This window comes from Electrona antarctica, assembly GCF_951216825.1.
Source record: "Electrona antarctica genome assembly, chromosome: 8".
NCBI lineage: Eukaryota > Metazoa > Chordata > Actinopteri > Myctophiformes > Myctophidae > Electrona > Electrona antarctica.
In genome coordinates this window covers 26,634,117-26,657,734 of record NC_136789.1, presented here as the reverse complement: position 1 = coordinate 26,657,734, position 23,618 = coordinate 26,634,117, and the positions used below count along the sequence as shown (strand labels likewise).

At 42.0% G+C, this 23,618-nt stretch overlaps 1 protein-coding gene across 5 annotated transcripts in view; it reads right to left on the bottom strand.

The window, feature by feature from the left end:
• The window catches only part of pld2 (phospholipase D2), a 34,794-nt gene extending 18,589 nt beyond the window's left edge, over positions 1 to 16,205 (bottom strand). The window contains exons 1-9 of one of the 5 annotated variants that reach the window (XM_079508259.1): positions 15,923 to 16,205; positions 15,017 to 15,084; positions 13,785 to 13,816; positions 12,625 to 12,785; positions 11,864 to 11,991; positions 11,090 to 11,232; positions 10,809 to 10,902; positions 2,043 to 2,108; positions 242 to 300 (exon numbers count right to left, since the gene is read on the bottom strand). In XM_079508259.1, coding sequence (XP_079364385.1) covers positions 242 to 300; positions 2,043 to 2,108; positions 10,809 to 10,902; positions 11,090 to 11,232; positions 11,864 to 11,991; positions 12,625 to 12,754 — 620 coding nt within the window. In that variant the 5' untranslated portion in view covers positions 12,755 to 12,785; positions 13,785 to 13,816; positions 15,017 to 15,084; positions 15,923 to 16,205. Of the gene's footprint in view, positions 1 to 241; positions 301 to 2,042; positions 2,109 to 10,808; positions 10,903 to 11,089; positions 11,233 to 11,863; positions 11,992 to 12,624; positions 12,786 to 13,784; positions 13,817 to 15,016; positions 15,185 to 15,572; positions 15,794 to 15,922 lie in introns of those variants that run through there. The other 4 variants (XM_079508258.1, XM_079508260.1, XM_079508262.1 and 1 more) reach the window with 4 other exon arrangements.
• Between the last annotated feature and the right edge of the window lie 7,413 nt (positions 16,206 to 23,618).

Below are 23,618 nucleotides of genomic sequence, written 5' to 3'. Positions count from 1 at the left end.
AGTTGGGTGCCACCGATATTGTCCCTTATCATTTGACCCATTTAGGCCTGACCTCAAAATTTTAAAAAATCCTTCTAAATCCTCCAGTTTTCTGAAATAAATATTTTCACGATTTTTCAAAAATAGCAGACCTACAAGCTCGTAGCGCGCCGCTCGTAGCGCGCCGCTCGTAGCGCGCCACTCGGTGGCGCGCTATGAGCTTGTAGCACGCACACACAAATATTTGTTTTATCGTGCTTACAAGCCTTTGGACCCAAGCTCAGTGATGAATGAGAGTGCGCTGATATCAAGGAATTCCAGCTGAAACAAAGACAAAAGGTCATATCAGCTTGCTGATTGTAAAATCAATTTATCTGCATGTGTGTGTGTGTGTGTGTGTGTGTGTGTGTGTGTGTGTGTGTGTGTGTGTGTGTGTGTGTGTGTGTGTGCTGCATGCGCTCGTGAGTATGTGTGTGCGTGCTAGGGATGGGTCCAATTAATCGACTAATGGTTAATAGGATCAAATTCGATTGTTTAATAAAAAAAGGTTATATTGTCATCCAAACCCTGCCCACAGTAACTACATTTTAGACTAAGGGTACCATTTATTTTGTTAGCTTAGGCTTAGGCCTACTGCAGGTGACTTCAATGCTATATGGTGCATTGAACCATATTGATTAATCGTTAATATTGAATTATAGTAATCGATTTTCATTTGACAATTTTACACGTCCCCAGTGCGTGCGTGCGTGCATGCGTTGGTGGGTGAAGAGGACAGGGTATGTATGCATTAATATGACCCTCACCATGCTGCGGTCGTTAGAGGACAGGGTATGTATGCATTAATATGACCCTCACCATGCTGGTGGGTGAAGAGGACAGGGTATGTATGCATTAATATGACCCTCACCATGCTGCGGTGAAGAGGACAGGGTATGTATGCATTAATATGACCCTCACCATGCTGCGGGTGGGTGAAGAGGACAGGGTATGTATGCATTAATATGACCCTCACCATGCTGCGGTCGTTAGAGGACAGGGTATGTATGCATTAATATGACCCTCACCATGCTGCGGTCGTTAGAGGACAGGGTATGTATGCATTAATATGACCCTCACCATGCTGCGGCCGTTAGAGGACAGGGTATGTATGCATTAATATGACCCTCACCATGCTGCGGTCGTTAGAGGACAGGGTATGTATGCATTAATATGACCCTCACCATGCGTGGGTGGGTGAAGAGGACAGGGTATGTGTGCATTAATATGACCCTCACCATGCTGCGGTCGTTAGAGGACAGGGTATGTATGCATTAATATGACCCTCACCATGCTGGGGTCGTTAGAGGACAGGGTATGTATGCATTAATATGACCCTCACCATGCTGCGGTCGTTAGAGGACAGGGTATGTATGCATTAATATGACCCTCACCATGCTGCGGTCGTTAGAGGACAGGGTATGTGTGCATTAATATGACCCTCACCATGCTGCGGTCGTTAGAGGACAGGGTATGTGTGCATTAATATGACCCTCACCATGCTGCGGTCGTTAAGAGGACAGGGTATGTATGTATTAATATGACCCTCACCATGCTGCGGACAGGGTAGAGGACAGGGTATGTATGCATTAATATGACCCTCACCATGCTGCGGTCGTTAGAGGACAGGGTATGTATGCATTAATATGACCCTCACCATGCTGCGGTCGTTAGAGGACAGGGTATGTATGCATTAATATGACCCTCACCATGCTGCGGTCGTTAGAGGACAGGGTATGTATGCATTAATATGACCCTCACCATGCTGCGGTCGTTAGAGGACAGGGTATGTATGCATTAATATGACCCTCACCATGCTGGGTGGGTGAAGAGGACAGGGTATGTATGCATTAATATGACCCTCACCATGCTGCGGTGAAGAGGACAGGGTATGTAGGCATTAATATGACCCTCACCATGCTGCGGTGTGGGTGAAGAGGACAGGGTATGTATGCATTAATATGACCCTCACCATGCTGCGGTCGTTAGAGGACAGGGTATGTATGCATTATTATGACCCTCACCATGCTGCGGTCGTTCCTACAGAATGCGTTCTCCAACAGGCCATTTAGATACTCCTCTAGGTATTTCTGCAAGAGTGAAAACAGAAAGTGGACACACTGAAGTTGAATCCCACACTGACTGCACGGCTTGTACTAGGGAGGAACAATTCATTGGTCATCATATTGGTACTGTATCGGCAATATCAGCCTTAAAAATGCAACATCAGTATAGAATAATATTTATGCTTGAATTTGATGCTGAAAGATTCAATTAATGTTTTCTGGGGAAGCTTTAAAAAGGGTCAACAAGTTTGTGGTGGCTCTTTTGTTGGTTCCAAACATTTCCACATTGCCAACAAAACCCACTGATGCACCCCAGAGACTTTGGATGTACGCAGATCAAATAAAGATTGTCCACAGGTTCAATGTCATTTTTGGTTGCATTTACTTTCCTTTCGAAGTGCAGTGATACATTACAAACAGGCACATTCTCTCTTCCTTATGGCATGATCTCTTGTGCTGTGCTGTCTTTCTGGTAAAAACTGGTTTGTCCACCAGGTGCATGCCGCTCCCCAATCACCCAGGCCTACATATGCTCTCCATCAATCAATTAGGCCTGGGGAGGCGTGCCCTTGGTGTCCAAACAGTGATTCAAATACATAATAACCCATCAAACCAATACCCAATAATGCCAAATAATAACTACAACAACAGTGACAACTAGAAATGTCGCAATTTTAAAAAATTGCAAAGTGTGGTTGCCGCAGTGGCTTACATATGCCCCTCCCACTGATATTGCCAGCCAATTACAATGGCTCACCCCTGCGGTCATGCGTAAGTAATTCGGAGGGGATTTATCCCCCCAAAAATATTTTTTCTGCAAGAAACGGTTACATTTTTCGCTTTTGCGGCGCCCCCTATGGATGAAAATATAATCGCTTTTGGCTTTTGGTTGATTAAACCACCCACGACATCTGATTCAAATTTGGGATGGATTGGACATTCCGTTCGTGATTTTAGGCATTTTTTGTAAAATAGGCCCCTCCCGCTAACTTCGGACGACGATTAAGGCCGAACGATACGGACAAAAAAAATTCAAAAAATCTGAAAAAAATTTAAACGCGGTCCGATAGGTCCAGAGATCATGTGTACCGATTTCTGTGAGATTCAGACAAAATCTGTAGAATCAGAAAATAAAAGTGTGTTTTGAAGAAAATTCAAAATGGCGGAAAATCTATCCTGACGCAAATGGGCGTGGCCTATATGGGGAGATGCGTCATGGCCCATGGAATACAGGGAGAAAGGAATTTTGAATTTACGACCTACGGTTCAAGAGTTATAAGCCAAAAGGTAAAGTGGGCTGTTATAGCGCCACCATGAGGCCGACCGATGTAATTATAAGTTAATTAATTTTAGTAAGTATTACGAATTATCCCTCCAAGTTTTGTAACTATAGCCCTTACGGTCTCCGAGGAAAAAATACTTGAACGTGATTTTTCGAATTTTCCCATTCATGTCAATGGGGAAATTTTATTCACTAATAAATTAATATCAATTAAACTATACAATATTTCTCTTAGAAACGAGCAAGCACACCATTCCCGATTTTTCCGGTCAATTTGAGATATGGCTCAAGTGCGTACAGTCAAAACTGTGGGAGGAGTAGCGTTTCAAAATAAAGGTTACTCCAGTAAAAAGAACTAGAAAGGTCGCAATTTTAAAAAATTGCAAAGTGTGGTTGCCGCAGTGGCTCACATATGCCCCTCCCACTGATATTGCCAGCCAATTACAATGTCGTCACCCCTGCGATCATGCGTAAGTAATTCGGAGGGGATTTATCCCCCAAAAATCATGTTTTTGCGACAAACGGTTACATTTCTCGCATTTGCGGCGCCCCCTATGGATGAAAATGGAATTGCTTTTGGTACTTGGTTGATTTAACCACCCGCGACATGTGATTCAAATTTGGGATGGATCGGACATTTCGTTCGGGATTTATGGCATTTTTTCTAAAATAGGCCCATCCCACTAACTTCGGAAGCCGATTACGGCCGAACGATACGCACTATCAAAATTCCGCCTGTGGTGTCTTCATCGGAAAGGTCCAGAGATCATGTGTACACATTTTTGTGAGATTTTGACAAAATCTGTAGGAGGAGGAGCAAAAAGTGTGTTTTGGAGAAAATTCAAAATGGCGGAAGATCTATCATGACGCAAATGGGCGTGGCCTATATGGGGAGATGCGTCATGGCCCAAGGAATACAGGGAGAAAGGAATTTTGAATTTACGACCTACGGTTCAAGACTTATAAGCCAACACGTATAGTGGGCTGTTATAGCGCCACCATGAGGCCGACCGATATAATTATAAGTTAATTAATTTTAGTAAGTATTACGAATTATCCCTCCAAGTTTTGTAACTATAGCCCTTACGGTCTCCGAGGAAAAAATACTTGAACGTGATTTTTCGCATTTTCCCATTCATGTCAATGGGGACATTTAATTCACTAATAAATTAATATCAATTAAACTATACAACATTTCTCTTAGAAACGAGCAAGCACACGATTCCCGATTTTTACAGTCAATTTGACATATGGCTCAAGTGCGTACAGTCAAAACTGTGGGACTAGTAGTGGGACAAACTTTGTCTTACTCTAGTAAAATAAAAAAAATAATAAAGTGTTACAATTACAATAGTCTGGTTGCCCTTTAGGGCAACCACACTAACTAGAAAGGTCGCAATTTTAAAAAATTGCAAAGTGTGGTTGCCGCAGTGGCTTACATATGCCCCTCCCACTGATATTGCCAGCCAATTACAATGTCGCGTCACCCCTGCGATCATGCGTAAGTAATTCGGATGGGATTTATCCCCCCAAAAAACATTTTTCTGCAAGAAACGGTTACATTTTTCACATTTGCGGCGCCCCCTATGGATGAAAATGGAATCGCTTTTGGCTTTTGGTTGATTAAACCACCCGCGACATCTGATTCAAATTTGGGATGGATTGGACATTCCGTTGGTGACTTTAGGCATTTTTTGTAAAATAGGCCCATCCCGCTAACTTCGGACGACGATTAAGGCCGAACGATACGGACAAAAAAAAAAATCAAAAAATCTGAAAAAAATTGAAACGCGGTCCGATAGGTTCAGAGATCATGTGTACCGATTTCTGTGAGATTCGGACAAAATCTGTAGAAACAGAAAATAAAGGTGTGTTTTGAAGAAAAATCAAAATGGCGGAAAATCTATCCTGACGCAAATGGGCGTGGCCTATATGGGGAGATGCGTCATGGCCCAATGAATACAGGGAGAAAGGAATTTTGAATTTACAACCTACGGTTCAAGAGTTATAAGCCAAAATGTAAAGTGGGCTGTTATAGCGCCACCATGAGGCCGACCGATATAATTATAAGTTAATTAATTTTAGTAAGTATTACGAATTATCCCTCCAAGTTTTGTAACTATAGCCCTTACGGTCTCCGAGGAAAAAATACTTGAACGTGATTTTTCGCATTTTCCCATTCATGTCAATGGGGAAATTTAATTCACTAATAAATTCATATCAATTAAACTATACAATATTTCTCTTAGCAATGAGCAAGCACACCATTCCCGATTTTTCCGGTCAATTTGAGATATGGCTCAAGTGCGTACAGTCAAAACTGTGGGAGGAGTAGCGTTTCAAAATAAAGGTTACTCCAGGAAAAAGAATAAAGTGTTACGATTACAATAGTCTGGTTGCCCTTTAGGGCAACCACACTAATAAGTAACAACACTAATATCTACAGGGTATATTATGATTAAGTACAGTATGTCATATAGCAAAGCTAACAGTTTTGGTGACTAACAGAAATTAACAGAAATGACAGAGGGGTGGGGGTGATGAGGGCATTTCCTAGCAGGGAAATCTATATTGCAGAATAAATGAAGTAAGTAAGTAAGCCTTGCCGAGCCATGATGTCATGAGGCCCGGCCGAGCCATGAGGCCCATAGGGGCAGGAGCCTATCTCCTGTTTCTGTAGCGTGAGGCAGCTTTGATGTACAAGTACACCCTCTGGACATGACGCTAGTATGTCGCAGAATAAAGCCCCCCTCTTTTTACTTTTTTTTCCAAAGTCAGTGAGGTCAAAATTAGTCCAGTAATAATGTAATTTGACCTCAATCTAATTGCAAAAAAAACCAAACTCAGCTGATTTTGCATCTTCAATATATCCTGAACTAGAAAGGTCGCAATTTTAAAAAATTGCAAAGTGTGGTTGCCGCAGTGGCTCACATATGCCCCTCCCACTGATATTGCCAGCCAATTACAATGTTGCGTCACCCCTGCGATCATGCGTAAGTAATTCGGAGGGGATTTATCCCCCAAAAATCATGTTTTTGCGACAAACGGTTACATTTCTCGCATTTGCGGCGCCCCCTATGGATGAAAATGGAATTGCTTTTGGTACTTGGTTGATTTAACCACCCGCGACATGTGATTCAAATTTGGGATGGATCGGACATTTCGTTCGGGATTTTAGGCATTTTTTGTAAAATAGGCCCATCCCACTAACTTCGGAAGCCGATTACGGCCGAACGATACGCACTATCAAAATTCCGCCTGTGGTGTCTTCATCGGAAAGGTCCAGAGATCATGTGTACCAATTCTTGTGAGATTTTGACAAAATCTGTAGGAGGAGGAGCAAAAAGTGTGTTTTGGAGAAAATTCAAAATGGCGGAAAATCTATCATGACGCAAATGGGCGTGGCCTATATGGGGAGATGCGTCATGGCCCAAGGAATACAGGGAGAAAGGAATTTTGAATTTACGACCTACGGTTCAAGACTTATAAGCCAAAACGTAAAGTGGGCTGTTATAGCGCCACCATGAGGCCGACCGATATAATTATAAGTTAATTAATTTTAGTAAGTATTACGAATTATCCCTCCAAGTTTTGTAACTATAGCCCTTACGGTCTCCGAGGAAAAAATACTTGAACGTGATTTTTCGCATTTTCCCATTCATGTCAATGGGGACATTTAATTCACTAATAAATTAATATCAATTAAACTATACAACATTTCTCTTAGAAACGAGCAAGCACACGATTCCCGATTTTTACAGTCAATTTGACATATGGCTCAAGTGCGTACAGTCAAAACTGTGGGACTAGTAGTGGGACAAACTTTGTCTTACTCTAGTAAAATAAAAAAAATAATAAAGTGTTACAATTACAATAGTCTGGTTGCCCTTTAGGGCAACCACACTAATAAAGTGTTACGATTACAATAGTCTGGTTGCCCTTTAGGGCAACCACAATTTTCATATTACCAACTTTGTAGAAGCCATCCTCAATGTTTTGTATGTCTATTTATAATAATAAATAGACATACAAAACATTGAGGATGGCTTCTACAAAGTTGGTAATATGAAAATTGAATACACAGTTTTCAGTTACTGTAGGACAGTAATTGTTGGATATCGGACAAAATGTCCCTACTGTAGATTATACAGTATATTTACTAGATTATACAGTATATTTACTAGATTATACAGTATATTCTCTCTCCCCATTTCCTGTCAGCCTACTGTCTGTCCCTCCATAAAAAATATAAAATAAAGGCGAAAGCCACAAAAAATAAAAAATAAAAAATAATAGAAATACCAGGATAACGCGATAAGTGTCTATAAACCAGTGACAGATTCCACATACCCAGAAAACTGTTGGAGGGTGCATTACCAAGCTGAAATCTGCACTTAAACGACAAGGTTGCGTGGCTGTGTTGTTGACTGCCATGATGCTACTTCACCCTGTTTTGGGCACCTTGCTACAATTACAACGTAACGTCTACATAAATGTTCAGATTTTAAATATAAAGTGCTCACTGCTCACCCCCGGGGCCACAGATGTTAGCATTTTGCTCGGGTGGGTATTAGCAATCGTACATTCCGTATAGTTCAATAAAAAGCATTTTTATCCGACCGCCGGCCATTTTCTCAGTTTTTCACCATAATGCTTTCAATTTTTCCGGTCAATTTGAGATATGGCTCAAGTGCGTACAGTCAAAACTGTGGGAGGAGTAGCGTTTCAAAATAAAGGTTACTCCAGTAAAAAGAATAAAGTGTTACGATTACAATAGTCTGGTTGCCCTTTAGGGCAACCACAATTTTCATATTACCAACTTTGTAGAAGCCATCCTCAATGTTTTGTATGTCTATTTATAATAATAAATAGACATACAAAACATTGAGGATGGCTTCTACAAAGTTGGTAATATGAAAATTGAATACACAGTTTTCAGTTACTGTAGGACAGTAATTGTTGGATATCGGACAAAATGTCCCTACTGTAGATTATACAGTATATTTACTAGATTATACAGTATATTTACTAGATTATACAGTATATTTACTTCGTTATTTTTGTGAGAGAAAAACTCAGTGCAGGTATTTTTTATAAACAAAATGATAACTGGATGGCGCAGGATGCCCTTATGGGACTGTTATGGCCATATATACAGACCATATGCACACATCGGCCATCGTGCCATTAAGTTAATGGCAGGGTGGCAATAGCCGTAATTTGCAATAGACCTTTCTCTAAATCCCGCCCCAAAAGCGATTGTCCAACGCTATCTTAGCAACCGTTGCTAAGCTAGCATATGGTTAGACAAGCTTCCGTGTCCTGCCATATCAGCCAATGTTATTTCATTAATAGCAAGAATAGAAGGCCTGGGCCGTGGCTCAGCGGTCCAGGCCCCGTGGGTTCGACTCCCGATCCCGACGGCCTTTACTGCATGTCATCCCCCCATCTCTCTCCCCATTTCCTGTCAGCCTACTGTCTGTCCCTCCATAAAAAATATAAAATAAAGGCGAAAGCCACAAAAAATAAAAAATAAAAAATAATAGAAATACCAGGATAACGCGATAAGTGTCTATAAACCAGTGACAGATTCCACATACCCAGAAAACTGTTGGAGGGTGCATTACCAAGCTGAAATCTGCACTTAAACGACAAGGTTGCGTGGCTGTGTTGTTGACTGCCATGATGCTACTTCACCCTGTTTTGGGCACCTTGCTACAATTACAACGTAACGTCTACATAAATGTTCAGATTTTAAATATAAAGTGCTCACTGCTCACCCCCGGGGCCACAGATGTTAGCATTTTGCTCGGGTGGGTATTAGCAATCGTACATTCCGTATAGTTCAATAAAAAGCATTTTTATCCGACCGCCGGCCATTTTCTCAGTTTTTCACCATAATGCTTTCAACTACGCGCCCCTCGGCTGAGAGGTGTATTGCACTGATACATTATAACCTTTTGAGAAAATGGACCGACTAATACCCACCCATGCAAAATGCTAACATCCGTGGCCCGGGGGGTGAGCACTTTATATTCACCGTTTCCACTGTAGACATGTCTAGAGACAGCTAGACAGCTAGCCTGACACTCAGTCTGAATTTTAATTTCGTTTCACTTCATTATTCACTTCATTATTCTGAATCGCCAGAACATATTTTCTTAATGAGCATGGCTAGCGATTCAGGGCTGGAGCCAGGCCAGTTATAAGCTACTTCCTCTCAAGAAATTCAGTACCGCAGGTTGTGACTCAGTGTAGACATGTTATGAGCTACTTCCTGTCAAGAAATTCAGTGCCACAGGTTGTGACTCAGTGCCACAGGTTCTGTGTGTTGTTTGGTGACAGCCCCTTGACCTTATAAGCCTATCTCACAGAATTTCCCTGCCCCCCTAAATACGCCCCCTTTCGGGGTTAGTGGTGATAGCGTGACGTCACTCCATAGACGCTACATGTTAACCGAGGTAATTTAAGAAGTCTACAACTTTTGTTTTCTCAAGGTAAGGTTTGTTCTATCTGTTCGTCCTGATTTACCATCTTGTTTGCTTCATAATAATATTGGTCTGTCACATTTTTACATTAGAAAATGTACTTAGATTCTCCAGAGAAAGAAACGTGTAAATGCTCATGTTAAAGACACCACTATTTACCGGAAGTGGGCGTGAAAAACGGGCTGTGAGATAGGCCTATTGGCAATCAGCCAGCCTGTGGTAGCTCGTTGGTACAGTATAAGCCTGGGAGAAGCTCAACCCAGTCTTGTTCTTTTGTCCATTCCAATATCAACACATATCTGCACACTGTGTGTTTACTGTTTAGAGTACAGTGGTAGGGCTGTGCTTCCATTTGTTTTATTCCATCTTCTACTGTGTTGTTGAGTTAGTAAGGGAGACTTGTATTTTTGTTGAACCTAGCGTGGATTTGTTTATTTCTTAAGCAGTATGGGGTTTGGTTTATAGTTTTCGCCTAGGACACCTTGATGTCTTTGTGCTAAACTTGTCTCTTTTGTTTACATTTGTAACTTTATTTAGCTGTTGGTAATACATTTCTCTTTTGTTTTGTGCTCCTTTAAAATGCCTTGTGTTACTCTCTCTCTCCCCTAGACAGACAGTATTAGGGGTCGTGTCCACCGAACATTTTATGAGCAAATCTTGGATATCTAGCTGTCCAAAGTGCTCACGTATAGTGTATATTTATGCCGTAACAATCTTCAAACCTATCAACTGCTTTTAAACTTCACTGTTTTCTAAATATTTCTACATCTTGTGGAGTGTTTGAAATTAAATACACAACATTCCTTGCCACTACAATTGACCTTCTCTTCAAACTTTAATGTTTGTAATAATGTATAGTAACCTCTATGTATTTCTGCCCATAATCTGTTATCAAGGACGTTTTTGTGTTTGTGTTGGAGGGCCAGGTGTATCATGGGTATGTATGCATCTTACCGGTTTGCTAGAGGTCCGTCTCATCCTTTCGCTCCCATGTAGGCTGGGCATTTCCTCAGACATGGCCCTCAGCTGCTGCCTTTCTTTCGCAAATCTGTAAGTGGAATTTGAATATTCTGAATGCACACGCCATTAACTAAATGCTAAATCACGTCACATCAAGTCATCACTCCCGATATCTATCAGTAGCGCCACTCCCCATTAAACAAATATGCTTCTGCAAAGTCAGAGTTTGATTTTGCATGACTAAGATAAGTAGCATGCTACAGTAGTACACAGACCTTCCGAGAGGCAGGAAGTGGAGCATCATCTTGTGCTTGTAAAGGTCACGATGCAGCTCCTGGAAATGTTTGTACTTCCGTTTGACTGTCCAGGTGAAGTGGCCATGTGTGAGCTTCACTGTGTACAATGTACAGACACGGACCTGGGAGAGATAATTAACTGCTATCGATAATGTGGTACAAGCATACTGGTTTGCTATGGAAAGGGTTGAACACATTAAATTGTAGCATTGATATGATCAAAATTGTTCTATAGGATAAATTGTAGTATTAAAGGTTCTGTGAGTATTAATATATTTTGAATAAAAGCTTTTTTCCTGTTAAAAGTAAGATCCCTACATTCCGTATGTAACCGTTTGGTTACATATTTTATGCACTCGGGAGAGAGAGCCCCCCAAAGATAATTCATCAGCTTCAATTGTATAGTGTTCTAAAGTTCCAATTTTCTCTGCCCATGTATTTGTTTCATAACTTTCAATTTCCTGATTTCCTTCTCCTGGTTAGATCATAATATGTTTCATATATAGTTTATTAAAGAGCTGGAGAAATGGAGAGACATATGTTATGTATATGTTATAGTTATTACTATATATTTACTTTAATGTTATCAATTATTGCCCTAATAGCACTGTTCTATTAGAAATATACTACTACTAAATATACTAAAACGTTTGATATCTATTTCAGATATTCCTTATTGAAAATGAAATGACACTATAGTGTCATTTTTATGGGTCATCATTATACAGTATGTTGAAAACAACTGCTGCAGACCTTGGAGCGTGTGGTGTATCTCTCTGTGTTGGTCACTCTGCAGGTGATTGGGGTGTCAGGCAGTAGTGGAGGGATACCCGCTTCCTTCATTTTTAAAAGTTGATGTACCATCATAAAGGCTCGGCCATCTGTGCATTGGAAAATGGAGACAGGCAGATTCATGCTTCGGCGACACATTGCTCGACAAAAACTACGACAATTTCTACTAAAACACATTAGGCGAATGGTCATGAAGTGACCATGGTCATGAAGTGTGGGTCATGACCAAAAGAATAAGGCCGCGAATACAAGCGGCCGAAATGAGTTTTCTCCAACGGGTGGCTGGCATCTCCCTTAGAGATAGGGTGAGAAGTTCAGCCAAACGGGAGAGACTCGGAGTCGAGCCGCTGCTTCTTCGCCTGGAAAGGAGTCAGTTTAGGTGGTTCGGGCATCTGGTTAGGATGCCTCTCGAGCGTCTCCCTAGGGAGGTCCTCGAGGCACGTCCCACTGGGAGGAGACCCCGGGGCAGACCAAGGCGCAGATGGAGGGATTACATCGGCTCACTGGCCTTGGAACGTCTCGGGATCCCCCAGGAGGAAGTCACTAATGTTAATCTGGAGAGGGAAGTCTGGAGCTCTCTGGTGGAGCTGTTGCCCCTGCGACCCGACTACGGATAAGCGGTTGAAGATGGATGGATGGATGGACATTAGGCGAATATTAAACATACAGTATTAGACATTTTCAATCAAATGCAGTGATTATGATGATTGCATTATTCTCACCCTTGTTCACCATGAGGCCATCTATCTCATCCGAGCTCAGATCAGTGTAGTCCCTTGTAAAGCGCCTTCGATTCACAACCTGTCCCTCTGAGCTGCTGGCCATTATCACTTCTTCCTCTACTTTGGCCATCGTACCAACGTCTCTGCCAGCTGTGCTGGCCCTGGGACAAATTCAAAAGAACAGGAAGTTGTACATTTGTGGAAATTCAGGCACTGTTCAACCTTTTCTGGTTCTTGATTTATTTTAAATGAAACAAATTATTCCAGCAAGTCGTAGACTCGTAGCATAAAGACTTTTAGGTGGTGTAGTTAGAGTCCAGACTCCAGTGTAGTGTAATAATTCCATGCCACATTTTCCCGTCAGCAACACAAGTACCATACCACCAACAGCATACGTTGCAGCTCAGAAGGTTTGTTAGTGATGCAATTGCACAATAGGATAATAATCTAGAATACCGCTGGAAAGGGTTTAGTACTTTTCTCAAAATGTGCAGTACTTAAAAAGAGCTGGGTGAAAGAAGATGGGAGAAATGGATAGAGTATTTAGCTGGGGGGCGGATCTGGAGTGAATCTGGGTTGTGTCTTTCCGGTTGTCAATGAATCCAAAAGTCTGTAATATGTATTGTTGTTGCTGTACATCCCATGACCTCTTTTGTTTGTTTGTTTGTTTTGTATTATTATTCTGTTTCTTCTATTGATGTTTTTGTTTTATTGTATGCCTTGTTTGTCTTTTACACTACACTACACACTGTCATCATCATTCATTTCTAAACCATGTACTCATTTAGATATAATTTAAAATGTGTTTTTTGAAGAATAAACAGCTTCTTTATGTTGATAGAAAAAGACCCTTATGTTCAGCAGGCCTTTTCTAACCTTATGAAGTTATAAAAATCCATCCATGTATTGACTGATCTATTTAATATAAAAAGTAGCAGATGTTAAGCAATCAATAAGAGCAAAGGTTTTATTTGTACAACTTTTCTATCTAAGCTGCGTTGCATATATTACTGGCTGAATGTACTTGTCTGTTACCAGGGCAACCAGGCCATACGGGAAATGGAGGGAGGCGGAGACAGAGAGATAAATAGAAAAGAGACGATTAAATCGGGGTTAAAAAAAAGGAAGTCACATCTAAAGACTTCCCAAAGTAGGCCTACTTTTTTGTCGTTGTTGCCTTGGACACCTTCGTCTGTAACAAAAAAATAAAAAATAGATAATATTATTAATATAAATAATTAAGATGTACCTACAATTTAAAGATGCCCTGTGTGAGTTAAAAATACATTTTGTTTTTTATTATTGTTATTAGTTTAAAATGAATCAAAAAGGTGACTTCTCTCTGTATGATAGGCCTATACTGTAGTGACCAATCTGTAGTGACCAAGCTCACCCAAACATCTCCTCATAATTTCAAAACTGTGCCACATGAATTCCCTGCCTTGGTTAGAGTATACAGTATTAAAATGCTTAAAATTCTAGTGTTGTATGACAGTTTTGTCAATTTTAAATAACCACGCCTAGTCCACATCAATTTTGCTATGCAATTTGCAATGCAACACGTTGCAACTTATTGCAACTGCAAGTCTGCAACCACTTGCAAGTGACCATTTCAACAGAATCCCCAAACTGCTCTGACCTGCAACAGGACAATTCAGACTGCTACAACTGGTTGCAAGTTGCAACGAGTTGCGTTGCCTGCCTTGCATTGCGTTGGACTGGAATCTGGATTGGGCCGAAATGGTATTTCATGACATTCTCATCAAAGTAAAAAATATACTGTAAATGTGTTAATCAGAGCCAATCTATGTGACATGTTTAACATATATAAGGCTATAAATCTTTAACAAAGTAGTAGGCCTAAATGTACGTTTGTCCTTATCTGTAGGCTACTGATCAAGATGAACATTTAGCTTGCCTTTTTATAAGACATGATTTTCTTCTGTAACCTAACTTTCAGAACCAAATGTAGCCTACATAAAGGATACTAGACAAAAAGAATACTAAACCAAATAATGTAGCCTAAAGGACTCTTACAGTTCACATTGTCAGTGAGTCAACAAGTCATGAGACTATTCTACAATTTGGGGCTTTTAAAAGTTTCAATGCGCAGTTTTGTCGTCCCTCGACTCTCTCCACCCATTACAGATTACAGCACAGCAGAAGCGACATTTACAAATCCACGCAAGTCTTAAATAGTGACTTGGCAACCAATTTTACAACATTCCCGATTGTGTAATAATGACTTTGTGTGCATTAATCAATAGCCTACTGTGCAATTAATCTGCAGTTATCCAGATTTAAACATTACATAGCGGCTGGCTAAAACGAGGCAAAGAAAATAGCTGACATCTATCTATAGAAGTTGTTCAGGCCTATAGGCTATACTTACTTTTCACTTCAACGCGTGGTTACTCCGACGAGTCATCCGACAGAAGTAACATCGTCCGTTTCTGCCCTCTTTTGATTAAACACAAAAAAATACAACGAAGATGGTTAAACAACAGTCTCGTAAAACATTTATCCCGATGCCTAGAACATGGGAGTATGTCTGTGTATTCTCAAGTCCCTCCCTCTCGTTGCTGACTCTAGCAGCACCCTGGCCCAATTATGTATGCACTGCAGCCACTCTAGGGAGCATAATTCTTCGGGGACAAAAACTTTATGGAAAAGGACCAAAGGGGGCTTTTTTTGTTGGATCCTTTTAGTTCATTTAATTGCTTTTATGCTGATAAATCACATTTTATGTGTGATGATGTGTGACTGTGAGGTGAGCAGTATAAACAGAAAGAGAGACGGACTATAGTCTACTCTAGACTGGACCATGATGCATGCACGCAGTCAAAAGAAGAGGACAAGTCTCAACTGGACACAGTGAGTGAGAGTGAAAAAAAAAGAGACAGGAATGCAAATGGAGAGCAAGGGAAGGGAAGGGGGTTGGGTAGTACCGGATCACTGTTGTTGATGTTGTGCAGCTCGGGGACAATCACACACAGTCACACACAGGACAGGTCTCTGGCTGCCTGCATGGCGTTGTACACGCGTCACTGATTTCCGATTGTATTTGGGGGGGGTTTTCGCGTTTTTTCCCCCCCTGCATCCCCGGCCAGCAACCCGGGTGCACCGAGCCTCGATTTTCGCGTACCCGGGGGTTTCAAGTTCCAACCCCTTTTTGTCGTGAGTGACTGTGACCGAGGCACATCAAAACCCCCTGGATCCTCCTACTGCTGCCGTGTGGCGAGTGCGTGTTATTATTATGGGAGGAAGAGAATATGACTGGAATCTGCATGGATCATACCTGCGAAATAGTAACCTCTAGCGGCTCGCAGCTAGGCGACAGGCGTTGGCGGCCATCACCACACTCCGTACAGTATTGATTGAATATTTCGACCGCACTCTCAGCCTGTCACCACAGCTGACAGCACAGTACTGAATTATGCCGTATCAGTCCCCACCTCTTCTATAGAATACAGTAGTAGCCTACAACACAACACACCACGCACGCACACACACAGATCTATCCCATCCCATCCATACCAATATCAATTTACACATGACCACTGACATGACCACGCCTCCTTCTCTCGCCTCATGGGACCTCTCTGTACTGCAGGCAGGTATGTATTGTGTTGTTGTAGGCTAGTATGTTATTTATGTTTCAAGACTCCTCTCTTGTCAATAATCTCATCTGTATCTCACGCAGCAGGTGTCCCTGAGGATTGTATTTAAAATGTCAGTGGAAGTATACAATAGTAACAATACACACATAAAACAAAGCCTACAGATAAAAAGTAGACTACAAAGTGAGAGTTAAATAGCTTTGTAGTCTACTTAATTGCCACCTCTGGGCTGGCAGTGGGTACTGCAGGTCTATTTTATTTTTGTGAGTTGCATAGCTTGGATAAATTTGATTGATTTTGACATTTAACATAGATACGAAAATAAATGATAAAATACACATATCTATGGTAGTCTTGATCCAAGGCTAGTTCCTTCATGCGGAGGTCAGCTTCGAAAGCTATTCACAATGACCCATTTTACCTCTGTGTTTAGCAGCTGGGATTATTTGCTTTCTTCCTCCTCCTGAGATTAAGTTGGTTATTATTCTTTTTGTTAGATGCTGATTGGTACGTATTGCCCTTGGCCTGCATCAGTCGCATGGGATTCTGATTGTTTATCCTTTTTCCATTTTATTACAGCTGTTTTTTTGTTTTGTTTTTTTCTTCTTCCTGTGTCTCTCCCCCAGCCAGGTACTCACCTCCAGGGACGTGCACACATAGACATCAAAGGGGGCTTGAGCCCCTGCCCTTTTACCCGTCTGTAAAACAACTGCCCTTTCCAGACCATGAATGCAGCATTTACTACACGGTGAAAGAGATGCAAAAATGGCCCTTTTTTCCATGCCATTCCGGAAGGCTGCATTCAGGAGAATTGCTTTTTTTCCGAAGTCTCCTGAACTTGGAACACAGCATTTTGCGTTAAACAAATTTGTTTAGAAATCCATGTCGTAAGCCAGCACTCTTTATCTCGGCCAAGCTACTCCAGGCTTTTCTCGCGCGTTTACCCTAAACGCGCGGCCCGCACGTGCGTTTTTTAAAATAGGACTGGACCTAAATGAAACGCACGCGCGGGAGAAAACGCGAGAGAAAAGCCTGGTGTAGCTTGGCCGTCTACTGGAGATGCTGTCTCCAGTAGATAAAGAGTGCTGGGTTGCGACCCGAAAATAGCTGATCTACAAGCTCTCAACGCGTCGCAGCACAACGCGTTGTGAGTTTGTAGATCTGCTATTTTCTGCTATTTTCAAAAGTACCCTCTTACGGGATTTCAGCCCCTGCCTCTGTAACACTCTCTGCACGTCCCTGCAAGCTCCCCTCCCCCTCCCTTACAGCTGCAGTGAGTGTGGGGCCAATCGACAGAGTTCAATCCAGGTTGAATCTGTGTGTTGGTTAAACAACCAGCCTATGAGTTTGAAGGGTGTTTATGTCGTGTTGTCCATGTGTCTAGTGTGCATTTTTTCTTATTTATTTAAAAGGTGAATTTCAGTTGTTTTGGAAGTCTTCTGTATAAGTTTGCATTTGTAGTTAATTTTCCTTTCTGTGTTTTCCTTAATATTTATTTACATGGGCTAATTTGCAATTTCTATTACATCCCCTGGATGTTCTCCCGGATAGTTTCAGGGAAAACAGAGGTTATGGCAGGAGTCAATTTCAATTATATTTATTTTCTATATCATAGAGACAGACGTCTCGGCTATCCAGCCCTCACCCAGCCTTCATCAGTGGATAGTTTCAGGATAATTACATTTATTTAATCTTCTTGTGGCCAGCTTTTAGCAACCTGCTTTACTGGTTCACATTGTTCAGCTATTCTGTAGCTGTTGAGTAATGCCACTTAGTTTCAGTTCACATGAAAAAGACAAAACAGTGGCCTGGCAGTTGTTTTTGGCAGGGGCGCCGCATGGACCCTTATGATGGCCATCATGAATGCCCTCCTTGTTTGGGCCCTGTTGAGATACAGAGAGCTGAGTTGCCAAAATGAAGGTAACAAAATGAGCCCTCTGCCATGAACGTTATCTAAAAAACATAAAATGTCGGCTGGGCTCCATGCTGTTGAGGTTCCTGCTCCAGTGGAGGGAGTTTGGGCAGACATCTCTCCCAGAAAACAGTTTCTGTGTGTGGAGAGATTATGTGCAGATGCTCAGGAAGGTGTGGGGTGGCCCTGGTGGGGTGCCTAAATTCAATGGAGGCTGCAGTTTGTGCTGGAGACGGGCTAAAGTCCAGTATGCAGAGTATGCAGAGTATGCATATGCAGTATGCAGTGTCCAGAGACTGGAAATAAAAGTACACACAGGAAAAAAAGGATCCCCAGCCAGAAAAGTATTTAAAGCTACGATCTGTAATCATTGTCTCTCAAGGCAGAGACAGCAATTGCAATCATATCTGATTCTGAGCTACAATAAAGATTGTTGCCAAATTTATACTGTCCAATCAGGTGCACTGGCAGGGATGTGCACACATAGACATTAAAGGGGGCTTCAGCCCCTGCCCTTTTATCCGTCTGTAAAACAACTGCCCTCTCCAGACCAAGAATGTAGCATTTACTACGGTGAAAGAAATGCAAATGCCACTCCTTTCCATGCCATGCTGGAAGGCACCCCGAAGTCTCCTGAACTTGAACACAGCATTTTGCGTTGAACAAATTTGTTAAAGATGGAGTGCCACATTATTTTTCCACCCTAAAACATGATCATCAGGTAGGCTATTATTATAATATAAGAAGGAAGAACCTTTTCCAAAAAGTGTACAGTACCAGGTTTTTTTTTAAATCATGCTTTTATGTGGGCAGTGGGCACCCCCACCAGTTCATTAAGTATGCCTGGTTTGCCTGGTGGGTGGTGATGGGTGGTGATCCACCTGAACTGAAGCTGCACCCACAGCTGTAGTTGTATGATAAAGGGGGAGGGGTTAGGGGAGGGGCTGACAGTGTGATGTCACTATATTACTGTTTATTTCATTGGCCCGTTTGACTGTCAAGGGTTCAGCCTCCAGGAAGAAACCCTAAATACAAAGTTAATACACCATTGCACATACAAACGACTCCAGGGTGTCTAATGAAGTACTGTCACCTCATAGACACATGGAAAACTGGAAAAATACAAAAATTATGGGACTCCATCTTTAAAGGACCACTTCACCACTTTTCAACCTATCTTCATATAATAGGTCCTCAGTTCAGAAACCGTCCTAGAAAAGTAGTAGAGTAGAGTAGAGTAGAGTAGAAAAAAAATCGTGCCATTTTATCATGATTATTAGTGAGGACCTACCGGTATTATATGAAGATAGGTTGAAAAGTGGTGAAGTGGTCCTTTAAGAAATCCATGTCATTACACCGCATCTCCACTAGCTAAAATAGTGCTGGGTTTCGCCCCGAAAATAGCTGATCTACAAGCTCCCAGTGAGCTTGTAGATCTGCTATTTTCGCTATTTTTGTCTAAAAGTGCCCTCTTACGGGGTTTCAGCCCCCACACTCTCTGCACGTCCCTGTGCACTTTTACAATTTACAATTTACAATTTAGGCATTTAGCAGACGCTCTTAATCCAGAGCGACTTACATTAAGCAAGAACAAAAAGCATGGGAATACATTAGCCGCAATTTGCAACTCTAGATTTTTTTATAATGGGATGAATCTAGAGTTGCAATACCCTCCATTGACTCCCCACTCATCATTTTGCGTTTGCGATCTGCTTGTCTTAAACAACGTTAAACTCACCAACATTGCAGCTGTAGTCCAAGCTTGAATTATTCTCTTTCAATCTGCAAAGCTTGTTTTTCATAAAGATCCCCCGTAGACATGTTATGAGCTACTTTCTGTCAAGAAGAAGAAATGTTGGAGTTTGGAAGCGCTCGTTTGTATTAAGGGGTCGCGCTGCTGCCTCCTGCATTATGTGCAAATGCGAAACAGATGCATGCAGGGACGTTCAGTGACTTACGACGAGCGCTTCCAAACTCCAGCACACAGAAAAAGAATCACTTGCACAGAATTTCTTGACAGAAAGAAGCTCATAACATGTCTACGGGGGATTTTTATGAAAAACAGGCTTTGCAGATTGAAAGAGAATAATTCAAGCTTGGACTACAGCTGCAATGTTGGTGAGTTTAACGTCGTTTAAGACAAGCAGATCGCAAACGCAAAATGATGAGTGGGGAGTCAATGGAGGGTATTGCAACTCTAGATTCATCCCATTATAAAAAAATCTAGAGTTGCAAATTGCGGCTAGGGAATACATCACATATATAAAAAGCATTTATCAAGAAACATGCGTAGCTAAGAACGTAACTAGAACATATCTATATATAATGACACTATACATATAAGCTATACATATATATTATACTATGCTGTACTGTTATTGTGCTGTCTACATGACATGCTATAAGTCTGTTTCAAATGCTATCTAAGTCTAAAAAGTGCTGTCTAAGGGGGTAGGGTAAGTGCTATGGACCATGGTGGAGTCTGAAAAGGTGGGTTTTCAAACTACGGCGGAAGATCGGGAGTGATGCTGCAGTTCTGATTGCAACGGGAAGAGCGTTCCACAGTTTTGGGGCCAGAAGGGAGAAGAGTTTGGGACGTGTGGAGCGTTGTCCCGGCGTTTTTAGTGAGGGTACTTCCAGCTTCCCTGCGTTGGCTGATCTGAGTGCTCGGGAGGGTTTGTAGGGTTCAATCATGCTTGCAAGATATGGGGGAGCCATACCTTTGGTTGCTTTAAATGCTTTAAATGCCAAGTACTTTTAGTAGTACTTCAAATAACGTTGATGTCAATAGAAGAGTCAAATGGTTCTAATTTTTAGAGAATCAAGAGGGTTTATTCAGCTGTGTCTTGTTTCCTGTGTCTGTCCCACAGGTAGGCTACTACCCCGGCCTCCACCCCCGCCTTACAGCTGCAGTGAGTTGAATCTGCCTGCTGGTTACACAACCGGGCTAGTGCTCAAGTTGTACACATGTCCACCACTGCACTCACTGCACTGTGGTCAGTCACACTTCACTATTGCAAATGTTCGCCAATTATGACATGACAAAAATAGGGATGCCAGGTTGAGTGTTGTTAAAAAAAATGGTTCACATCCGCTACAGAAAAATCTAGTATTGACCAATATATGAGCCAGACCAATATATTGGTCAGGTTCAAGTGGAGAGTAACTAATATGTTAGCACAGTGGTTTTCCACTGATTGTGAACCAGGGACCACCACCACCCTGACTAAGAATCAACCGGGGGACCACTGATTGTGAACCAGGGACCACCACCACCCTGACTAAGAATCAACCGGGGGACCACTGTTTGAACCAGGGACCACCACCACCCTGACTAAGAATCAACCGGGGGACCACTGTTTGGGTGGTGAATCAACCGGGGGACCACTGTTTGGGTGGTGAATCAACCGGGGGACCACTGTTTGGGTGGTGAATCAACCGGGGGACCACTGTTTGGGTGGTGAATCAACCGGGGGACCACTGTTTGGGTGGTGAATCAACCGGGGGACCACTGTTTGGGTGGTGAATCAACCGGGGGACCACTGTTTGGGGGACCACTGTTTGGGTGGTGAATCTGTGGGCAAGTGACACTTGTTATGCATTGCATCCAAATGAGATCCCATGTCTATGCATCCCACTGTTTGGTTTCTCAACCAATAGTCAGACGTACCCCCTTTTTGAAACTAGCTCGTCGCCACTCGTCCTACACACTTCCACTTGTTTTGAGCATAGATATATGAATAATAGAGACAGCACTGGAGGCGAGGGTGTAGGCACTTTGTGGGAACAACTTCATTCTATTATAGTCCATCATTAATTTTACTCTATGCAGACTCAAAGGTGCAGCGCTTCCCCAATTTCTAAACTGGGATTGAGGTGGCGTGGAAACCCCCACAGAACAACAATAATGCTTGCACCACATCTAACTTCTACAACCATGTTGAAGTCGCCGAAACATTATCATAAACAAAGTGTTCCTATCAGCACCCCCAGCATGTTCCCTGACATACAGATGTGAACAATAAACATTCTGAACTCCCACTTATCAGCCCACCCCACCACCTCCTTATCCAAAGCACCTTGTACCTGCTTTGCTATATAAATTACAAAAAAAATACGACGTTTCGACCTCAATCTTTGTCAAGTATTCATATACTTGACAAAGATTGTGAGGTCGAAGCGTCGTTATTCTCTGCCTGCCTTTCGTTAAATAAAGTTTGGAGCATCTTAAAGTGAGTTTTCGAGCCCCTGCTTTCTTTTTATTGTATACTGTTTCTACAGTTTTGGCTCAGCACCAATGGAGGATGTGCGTTACTTTTCTTACCCTGAACATTTATTATATTTCCCAGATCGCTTCATCATCCGCAGGAAGAGTAGAGACAGACCAATGTGTGAGCCCCAGACACTGAAGGCTCCGGGAGAGAAATGAGACGAGTGGAAAATGGTGACAATGAAGATGGGGTCGAATGATGCCTGTATAGAAGGAGGGGAAAGCCAAGGAGATGATGTTGATGGATTTGAAGAAGTGGAGGACGAGAGGGAGATGGCAGCAAACGATTGGGTAAGACAGGTGTTGGGGGGGGGGGGGGGGGGGGGAGTGACGGAGATAGAGGAGAGAGAGCAAGGTGGAGGAGACCGAAAAGAAACCTGTTCAGCGTTAGAGTAGTGTTATAGTGACTGACCTTTTTGGTTTCGATAGTCTCCAGAAGTACTGGAATAGGCTACTACTGTATTATATATTACGTATCACTCTCGTCTTGTCACATATTTTCATGTTTCTCCCATAGTCTTCGCTTTCATTATTTCCAGATCACTCATAGTGGTTTGGGGAAATGGTACCAGGTCATCTCTCCCCTTTTCCAACTCGCCCCCGCGAAAAGTGAAGACGGCTCGCCACAGAATTTCGAAAAGTGAAGACGGCTCGCCCCGCTTTGGGGCGACCGCTCTTCCCGTTGGGGCGACCGCTCTTCCCGTTGGGGCGACCGATCTTCGCCGCTTTGGGCGAGTTGGAAAAGGGGCGAGCCGTCTCGTATTCGGGGAAACAAATGATATGACACCAGTCAATTATTATTTTCTGTTTTGACAAAACATTCACAAAACATAAAATACTATCTAAATGCAAAGCTTGTTTGATCTCAGCACTTTGTCTGCATGTAGTGTCATAGTTTGTGACATCTCTGAATGAAAACATTGCTACACAAATAGTATCAAAACAATTACTCCATTTATTCAAAGTATAGATTCTCTCCTCGATAGGCTATTACACACCTAAAATAATGCCTAAACTAACAGGAGATTAATTCAATGAATGAATTAAAAATAGTTGTACATTATTTTCTATAATCTTTGATTTAGCTCACTTGGCTTAGATTTTATTTTATTTTACTAAGGTTTTAGTAAGGAGGTGAAATACCGACCGCGTTACTGGGGTGAAATGTCTCATCTAGCTCACTTTATCTTCA